The 9552-nt window shown below is 39.7% G+C and overlaps 1 protein-coding gene across 1 annotated transcript in view; it reads left to right on the forward strand.

The window, feature by feature from the left end:
* Positions 1-9552, forward strand: part of BRINP2 (BMP/retinoic acid inducible neural specific 2) — a 108052-nt gene that overhangs the window by 79206 nt on the left and 19294 nt on the right. Inside the window, exons 3-4 of the mRNA XM_031435720.2 lie at positions 7940-8130; positions 9240-9448. Coding sequence (XP_031291580.2) covers positions 7940-8130; positions 9240-9448 — 400 coding nt within the window. The remainder of the gene's footprint in view (positions 1-7939; positions 8131-9239; positions 9449-9552) is intronic.

Raw genomic sequence — 9552 nt, forward strand, 5'->3', positions numbered from 1 at the left:
AACCACTGGGCGCCTCAGAGCCTGAACCTTCCTGCAGCCAGCTGACGCCTTCTGCCTAATTCTGAGTTGACACCCTCCTAGTTTATGGAAATGGATTTAACTCTTAATTGTTTTAGGGGAGTATTTTTTCTCCAGTGAAATTCTCCTGCCTCCTCCAAGTATTGGTTAATACTTGCAGGCTACTCGGACTGCCTGAATACGAAGAATTCATTAAATGGTAACCATTATTTTTTATTACTGGCTCATAAAAAGCTTTCTAAGACAGTATCATTTATTTTCTAAGTCGTCTGTTAGTCTGTGTTCTGATCTCCAGAGCAGCCATAGGAGCTGGAATCAGGCCTTTGTCTCTGATGGCTTGCATGGGGCTGTGTCTGGACTTGATTGCTTTCTAGGTCTCAGCTTCACCTCCTGCAGATGGATAAACTGAAACTCCCTTCATCCCAAAAGGTTTTGCTTAGATGTAAGGTTGCACTAGGTTTTGGATGTACAGAAAATTCCTCTTTTATGTAGATAATGTAAGGAATTATGTGTTCTGGTTAATGAAAATATCTTCGTTAAAAGATAGTAAACATATGAAAAGCATTCGAATGAAATAAAATACACTTAACCGAACGTACACTAAGGAAAACAGTGTTACAAAAACAGCGATATGGTGTTGACCTGGGTTTTAACCTCAGCTCTGCCACTTACTGTGTGACTTTGTGCAAGTTCTTTCTTGACTTCTCTGGTCTTGTTGCTATTGTCACCGCAGTCATAGTTGTTGTTAATAACTCTGGGGGAGGGTCAGGACACTAGATTTTGCTCTGGTTCTGGTGCCAAGTGGTTATACTGCTTTAGAAAAACCACGTCCCTCTGTTTCATGGTTTTCTCCTAACGTAAGAGGAATGGAATAGATCTTCTCAGCTGCTGTGCGTGCACCTGCTGGTGCTGCAGATGGAATCCAGGTATGTCCATGTATTGATCCCCTCAGCCCTTGGCACAACTGGGTAGGGTCTGGGGTAGCAGGACTCTGTGAGCTTGTCTCCTCAGGCCTGAGAAGCCTCATTCACTGACCCCAGTTCATCACATATAGAGAGTTTTCATTGCACATGATAGCATGAAAAATATTGGCAAATAGTATTCACATGTTTCTTCTCTTTCTAATAGCCCAAACTTCCCTCTTCGGAGTAGTGTGACATCAGGCAAATTACTTAGTTTTCTGAGCTTCAATATACTCGTTCATTTAAGTAAGATAGACTCAAAACTTTTTTTTTTTTTTGGTTTGGATAAAATATCTGATTTTCCAAGTCTGATGTTAGACAAAGAAAATGATGAAGGCTTTAGAAAAGTGCAGAACTCCAAAATCATTGTCTTTTGGGGACTGTTTAACACTATGAATGTGGCAGAAAATATTGTTAGACCTGGTACAGAGAATTGGAGCTGGTGATCGTTACCACTGGGAGTAAAGCATGGCAGAGTCTGAAAAGCAGCTCTGCGCTCACTGGACCTTAGCGTGTGGTCTGTGGACAGTCATGGGAAGTTGTCCATGTCCACTGGAGACAGTGGAAGAGGGCCCAGACTCAGTTTACCAAAGCACAGAAAAGTACCATCAGTGCCTTTATTTATATACAGAAATGCACAAAATTATGCCGGTAAGTTACATTTTTATGAATCAAATCTAATTTTCCCCTTGAGATGTATACACATTTAGAATGCTTTACTTTTATTTCAGACCAGTCACTAATTGGTTATTGATCCATGTATTCTCATCCAGTAACTCTTTTTTATCAAGTGGCTAGTAATTGCAAACAACTAAAGAATTAGGAGAGCTGTAACATAAAATAAATGACTGTTTATTTTAAATAAATAAATGAGAGAATTCCCCCAGTGATTCAACAAATATTTATCGAATATCTACTATTGTTCTGTTTTAGAACATCTAGCATCATTTTATTGCTGTTGACTAAGGAAGAATCAATCCTGCCCTCACAAAGTTTATATTCTAGTGAGAGAGAAGGAGAATTTTAAAGTATATTATGTCAGGTAGTGATAAGGGCTAAAAAGATACATAAAGCAGAGCATGGGGACAGAGAGTGGCGGGGGGTGCTCTTTTGGATGAGACAGGGAACACTTCTTGTAGGAGATACTGTTTGCCAGTCCTGAGTTAAGTGCACTGAGCAAGCGATGTGACCACCAATTTTTATTTATTAGACTTAATTAAAGTGGGAGCCACCTCTCTGGTAAAGTAGCCTTTCCTTTCAGTGGGGGGCTTTGCCCATTGTAAGAAATTACGGGAAATGGAAGAATGCCTGCTTTTTCCCCCCAGTGATCTAATGTAAGATAGAACTATTTTGTTACACAATGAAGTCTATGTGTGGCCTACCACACAGCAGGGACAATGGGTCTGGTGTCAGAAACAAACACCATCACCAAGAGTCATGTCGGGGATCTTATGGCCTGTGGTTTCTTCTAGGAGTTTTATAATATCAGGTCTTACATTCAAGTCAGTAATCCATTTTGAGTTGATTTTGTGTCTGGTGTAAGATAGGGGTCCAGTTTAATTCATTAGCATGTGGTTATCTAGTTTCCTCATGATCATTTCCATTATCTCAAAGGAGACTATCCTTTCCTCATTGAATCTCCTTGAACTCTTTGTCATACATTAATGGACTAGGTATGTATGAGTTTATTTCTGGACTCTCTGTTTTGTTCCATTGAGTAGTGGGTCTGTTTTCTGTCTGTACCATGCTGTTTTAATTGCTATAGCTTTGTAGTAGAGTTTGAAGCAAGAAGTGTGATGCTACCATCTGTGTTCTTCTTAGGATTGCTGTGGCTGTTCAGGGTCTGTTGTGCTTCCATGCCAATTTTAGAATTGTTTTTTTCTGCTTTGTGAAAAATGACATTGAAATTTTTATAGGGGTTGCCATGAATCTGTAGATTGCTTTGGGTCATATGGACATTTTAATAATATTCATTCTTCCAGGCCATGAGCCCAGAGTATTTACTTGTGTCTTCTTTAATTTCTTTCATCAGTGACTTACGGTTTTCAGGGAACAGGTCTTTCCCCTCCTTGGTTAAGTTTATTCCTAGGTATTTTATTTATTTATTTATTTGATGCAATGTTAAATGAGATTGTTTCCTTAATTTCTCTTTCTAATATTTCATTACTAATTTATAGAAATGCAACTGATTTTGTATGTTTATTTTTTTATCCTGCAGTTTTACTGAATGTGTTTATTAGTTCTAACAGTTTTTGGTGGAGTCTTCAGGGTTTTTAATATGTATTATTAGGCCATCTGCAAATAGAGGCAGTTTTACTTCTTTCTTTCTGATTTGGATGACTTTTATTTCTTGCCTAATTGCTCTGGCTATGACTTCCAGTACATATTGAATAAAAGTGAGCATGGGCAATGTTATCTTATTCCTGATCCTAGAGAAAAAACTTTCAGCTTTTCACCATTGAATATGATGTTATCTGTAGGTTTGTCATTTATGGCCTTTATTACGTTGAAGGATGTTCCCTCTATACCCACTTTGCTGAGAGTTTTTAAAATCATAATTGCATGTTGAGTTTTGCCAAATGCTTTTTCTGCATCTTTTGAGATGACCATGTGATTTTTATCTTTTGTTTTGTTAATGTGGTGTATCACATTAATTGATTAGTAGGTGTTGAACCATCTTTGCATCCCTGGAATAAATCCCACTTTATCAAGGTGTATGACCCTTTTAATGTATTGTTGAATCCAGTTTGCTAATATTTTGCTGAGGATTTTTGTGTCTATGTTTACCAGGGATATTGGCCTATAAGTTTTCTTTTCTTATAATATCCTTGCCTGTTTTGGGTATCAGGGTAAGTAAGTCTGGCCTCATTAAATGATTATAGAATTTTCCCCTTTTCTTCTATTTTTTTGGAAGAGTTTGAGAAAGACTGGTATGCATTCTTCTTTAAATGTTTAGTAGAATGTACTAATGAAGCCATCTGGTCCTGGACTTTCATTTGTTGGGAAGTTATTGATTATTAATTCAGTCACTTTACTAGTAATTACATTGTTAAGATTTTCTATTTCTTTAGTTTGGTAGAATATATACATATGTTTCTAGAAACCTTTAGGTTGTCTGATTTGTGTAAAATTGTTCACAGTGTCTCTTAATGACCCTTTGTATTTGTGTGGTATCAGTTGTAATGTCTCTTCTTTCATTTCTAATTTTATTTATTTGAGTCTTTCCTTTTTGCCCCCTTGGTTGGTCTAGTTATCAATTTGTCTTTGTCTTTCTTTATCTTTCAGAAAGCAACCTTCAGTTTGATTGGTCTTTTCTATTGTCTTTTTAGTCCCTGTCATTCATTTCCACTCTGATCTTTGTCATTTTCTTCCTTCTACTAACTTTGAGCTTAGTTTGTTCTTCTTTTCTAGTTGCTTAAGGTGTAAAGTTAGGTTGTTGATTTAAGATTTTTATCTTTTCTTAATATAGGCATTTATTGCTATAAATTTCCCACTTAGAACTGCTTTTACTACACCCCATAGGTTTTGGTGTTTATGTTTACATTTTCATTCGTCTCAAGATATTTTTTTGACCCATTGGTTGTTCAGGAGCATGTTGCTTAATTTCCATGTATTTGTGAATTTTCCAGACTTCTTTTTCTAATTGATTTCTAGTTTCAGACATTGCAGTCAGAAAAGATGTGTGATATGATTTCAGTCTTCCTAAATTTATTAAGATTTATTTTGTGGCCAAACATATGATCTATCCTGGAGAATGCTCCATGTGCATTTGAGAAGTGTATTCTGCTGCTGATGAAATGTTCTATAAATATCTGTTATGTCCATTTGGTCCAACATGCAGTTGAAACCCAACATTTCCTTGCCGATTTCTGTCTGGGTGATCTATCTGTTGTTGAAAGTGGGATATTGAAATTGCCTTCTATTATGTGGTGCTGTCTGTTTCTCCCTTCAGATCTGTTAATATCTGCTTTATGTATTTAGGTGCTCCTATGTTGGGTGCATAAATATTTATAAATGTTATATTTTCTTGATGCATTGCTCCCTTTATCACTATGTAATGATCCTCTTTTCTTCTTTTACAGTCTTTGGCTTAAAGTTTATTTTGTCTGAGATGAGTATAGCCACCCCAGGTTTGTTTTGGTTTCCATTTGCATAAGATATCTTTTTCCATCCCTTCACTTTCAGTATATGTCCTTAAGGCTGAAGTGAGTCTTGTATGGAGAACATAGTTTGGGTCTTGTCTTTTTAATCTATTAAGCTGTACTATGTCTTTGATTGGCCATCAGGTCATGAAGAAACGAGGTCAAGCAACTGTTCTTTATGCTACAGTGGGATTTGGAATAGAAAACTCTTGACAAATACCCTAGACTTTAAAGTTTAGCATTTCCTACACAAAGGAAATAAAAGATAATGTATTATTATGAACTTACCTGCTTAGATAAATAAAGCCACACAGCGGGGATATTAAAAGATTTTCTTGGAACCACAGATTATTAGTGATCCCTTTTCCATTATTCCCCTGGTCATGTTTGGCATGTGCCCTTCCTCTCTCAGTTTCCAGAGTTAGATGGGGGGATGGCTACAGCCTCAAATGGGCATAGATTTGTATTTATTTATTTTGAGTTATTTTATTTTTCTACAGCCCTGTCATTTGTACTCCGTGGATTTAGGGGGAAGGTTAGACCAAGGTTTAGCACAGTCATGAAGCGCAGAGCTGGGATGGGTGAGAAAGTTGAGAAGACTTCACACTGTGTGCTTTTCTAAGGCAGCAGGGCTGATCCTTGCTAGTATAATTTAAGAGACAATGAAAAACTCTGTTTTTACTAGTGGAAATGATCACTTAAATTTCATGCTTTAAAATACAAACATTATCATGAGTAGAAAAGTTTGAAGATTAAAATTCCAGATGGGACTGGAAAGGAACTTTGCTGTCTTCTAGAACAGAGCTTCTCAAAATGTGCATCCTCTTAGTTCCTTCCAGGATGTCCATTAACATCTGCACTAAAGCTGCACAAGGGAAGGGGAATGAAACTGCTGGCATCTTAATTTGAATAAAGGCAGTCTCACCAGATGACACTAGTACTCACGTATTCATCGTTACATACTTGCATCTAAACACATGCACACATATACACGCAGGCTAGCTTCAGAAAAGTCCTTAAAGCAGTAAAATTTATTAAGTTTATATTATTGGATCTTGACCCTTGAGTACATGTCTTTTTAATATCCTGTGCGATGAAATGAGAAGTATTCATAAAACGTGTTTGAGGTTACTGAAGAATGATGATTGTCTTGGAGAAAAATACTTTCGTAATTGAGTTGTGAGTTGAACTGGCCACTTTTTTCATGGAATTGAGTTTTTCTTGAAAGGACCACCAACAGACAAACCATGGTTATTCAGATCTTGGTGTTTGGCAGACATTTTCTAAAAGTAAAAAGAAAAAAAAGAAAAAAACAAACAAACCAGAAACTGAAGCAAGCTTGCCTCTTCAAGGAAAACAGCTGACAGTATTTGTTACCAATGATAGAATTTCAGCTTTCAAATGAAAATTGGAATTTTGGAAAACTTGTATTTGTCACCCTAAGCTTGACAGCTTTACAATATTTAAAGACTTTTCAGATGACATTTGTGGTGATACTAACAAATATGATGTTTTGATATTACATAATAAAAAATGTCAAAATATGGAAGATCTGAATAACTCAGTGGTCCCATATTTTCCAGATGGATGACCAATCCATGATGTTACAAAATCATAGAGTAGAAAGATCCATTCAAAATAGAATATAGAACACTGATTCTAATGTAACAGAGTATGAAAAGTTCATTAATGTGGTTTCAGACTCCGCCCTGTAATTAACCTTTAAGAAACTACATTTGTTGAGCTTAGTGTGGTACCAAAGAGAAATATTCAAAATATCACAACAGATTGAGTGCAGAAGCAGACACAAGATTGTAAAATGATTATAAATCAATAAAAAAATGTTAAAAAAAAAAAAAAGAACGCATCTTTCTTCTGCTAAGCTAGATACTTGAGAGATTTGCCAACACGCACGGTGATGCCACTCTTCTTACTAAATCTATTTTGTTTCAGAACATACATTGTCATACAAATATGTTGTTTATGTTACAGGTGATAGATTTATTGCTGTTACCTTTAGATGAAATAAATTTCAATTTTCTCAGTTTTAATTTCTAAAATGGTGATTATCATTAGATATAAGCCACATAAATACATGGGACTCAATTATTTAAAAAAAAATTTTTATTGAAGTGCAGTTGCTTTGCAAACTGACTCAGTTATGTGTATACTTACACATACATATACACGTTTTCAGACTTTTTCCATTATGGCTTTTTACAAGAAATTTAATATAGTTCCCTGTGCTATACAGTAGGTCCTTGTTGTTAATCTATTTTATATAGTTAGTGTGTATCCCAAACTCCTAATTTTTCTCCCCCTCTTTTTCCTGTGAGGGGACTCAGTCATTTTTAACGGTGTGATAGGGTCCTGAGACCAGAAAGTTTGAGAACTGTTGTAAACCAACCTCTTGACTTTAAAAATGGGTAACTGAGGCCATGATGCGACTCATTCACTGAGTGGCAATTGTGTCTACATCATCTTTCTGCAAGTTACTGCCAATATTTTCATGGTTGGTTTTTTCCCCCAACCATCATGGTGTCTTCATATGAATCAGCTGGTTAGCTCGTCTCCGGTGAGGCAGCCGGGTGGGAGCCGGTTCTGGTGGAGGTCAGTTGAGCCAGGGCTTTCTTACGGCCTGAGAACGAGAGGCCGGGTGCCAAAGGGCCTCTTGCAGGCACTGGGCACCTCCGCCTGCAGAGCTGCACGCTGAGAGGAGGGGGCGGGGTGCACGTAGAGGAAGGACCATCCCTGCCGCCGATTTTATGCCTCTGGTCCCAAAATACAATGAGCTTTTCCTTCTCCCTCTTCTTCCAGGGAGTTTGCTCGCTGGAAAGTGAACAACTTGGCTCTAGAAAGGAAGGACTTCTTTAGTTTGCCATTGCCTCTTGCCCCAGAGTTCATCCGGAACATCCGTCTCCTCGGAAGGAGACCCAACCTGCAGCAGGTCACAGAAAACCTGATCAAAAAGTACGGCACTCATTTCTTACTTTCCGCCACCCTCGGAGGTAAGCAAAATCTTGATCCTCATTGGTTGCCAGGTCATTGAAAATCGCTTTATGACCCACTGACTTTAGCTTCAGTTCTTTTCCTGGGTCTTTTCTTTGTCCTGGCCTATTATTGACTAAGAAACATTCTCTTTCTGGTGTATTTGTCAGCAGTGTAACCTCTTGACATCCGGATTCACCCCAGAACACTGCTGTTTGCTTATAAGCATCCTCCTGAGGAGGGGGTGTTGGGTAAGGAGGTTGGGGGACAATCAAGCTTCTAGTAAGCACTTGCCAGCAGGGGGCGCTCCCAGTTTCCTTTTGACTGAGCCACCTAACCCCAAGGTTTCTCCATATCCTAAAACTGGCTGTAGCAAAAGCTGTCAGATCCACAGGCAAAGAGGTAAACATCCATTATCCCTGACCTCTCTGCTTCCACTCGGTAGAGACTGGTAACCAGCCAAGCCAATTCCAGTGATTCTGGGCTGGGTGGAGGCAAAGGGGGGAGGGAGGGGGGTGGCACAACCTATGGCTGGGACCCAGGGCAGAATCAGAACCTCGGAAGAGGCAGAGTTCTCTCAGCCTTGGGAGGAAGAAAGCAGGATTTATTATAACATTTAGCTCGCTGTCTGATGGACAAACAGGAACTCTCCAAGGGTTCAGGCCAGCTGGCGGCATGTGGTAGGTGTTGCGTGTTTGATGGAGAGAGGGGAGGCAGAGCTTCAAGGCTTCTGCCCTTTCTTAGGGAGCAGAAATACCCACTGTGACTTCTTATAAACAAGTTGAGAGAGAGAATTTTCTCTTCCCCATGGAGGCAGATTGCCTGAGACAGAGATCAATAGAGGATGTTAAATGGATAAGCTGGAGGGGCAGGGGATGAGCTTTGGGAGATTACAGAAGTGAGGAGGAGGAGGAGGGCCTCTCCAGCAGCGGGGCCGTTATCCGGTGGCACTGTCTGATGGTCTGATGAGATCGTTTGAAAGATAGTAGGGATGGAGGAGGGGCCGTCTGCAGGGGCAACACGCTCCCTCTTAGCTCTGCCCCCTCTGCTGGCCAAGCATCTCCCATTCTTATTAGTAGGACATTAGGGGGCAGACGGCCTCACCAGTGCACTGTGTCGTTTACTACAGGTGAAGAGTCCCTGACCATTTTTGTGGACAAGCGGAAACTGAGCCGAAGGTCAGAAACAGCCGGAAGTGCCCCTGTGGTCGGGAGCAGTGGGAACAGCTCAGCCGTGTCCCTGGAGACCCTGCACCAGCTGGCGGCCTCCTACTTCATCGACAGGGAGAGCACCCTGCGACGGCTGCACCACATCCAGATAGCCACAGGGGCCATCAAGGTAACAGCCTGAGAGGTACTGGGAGCAGGCGGGCAGACAGAGAGAGAGCAGGGACAGGGGTGCTGAGTCTGAACCGGCTCCGAGTCAGCCAGGCCTGACTGATG

The sequence above is a fragment of the Camelus dromedarius genome, chromosome 23 (genome assembly GCF_036321535.1).
Source record: "Camelus dromedarius isolate mCamDro1 chromosome 23, mCamDro1.pat, whole genome shotgun sequence".
NCBI lineage: Eukaryota > Metazoa > Chordata > Mammalia > Artiodactyla > Camelidae > Camelus > Camelus dromedarius.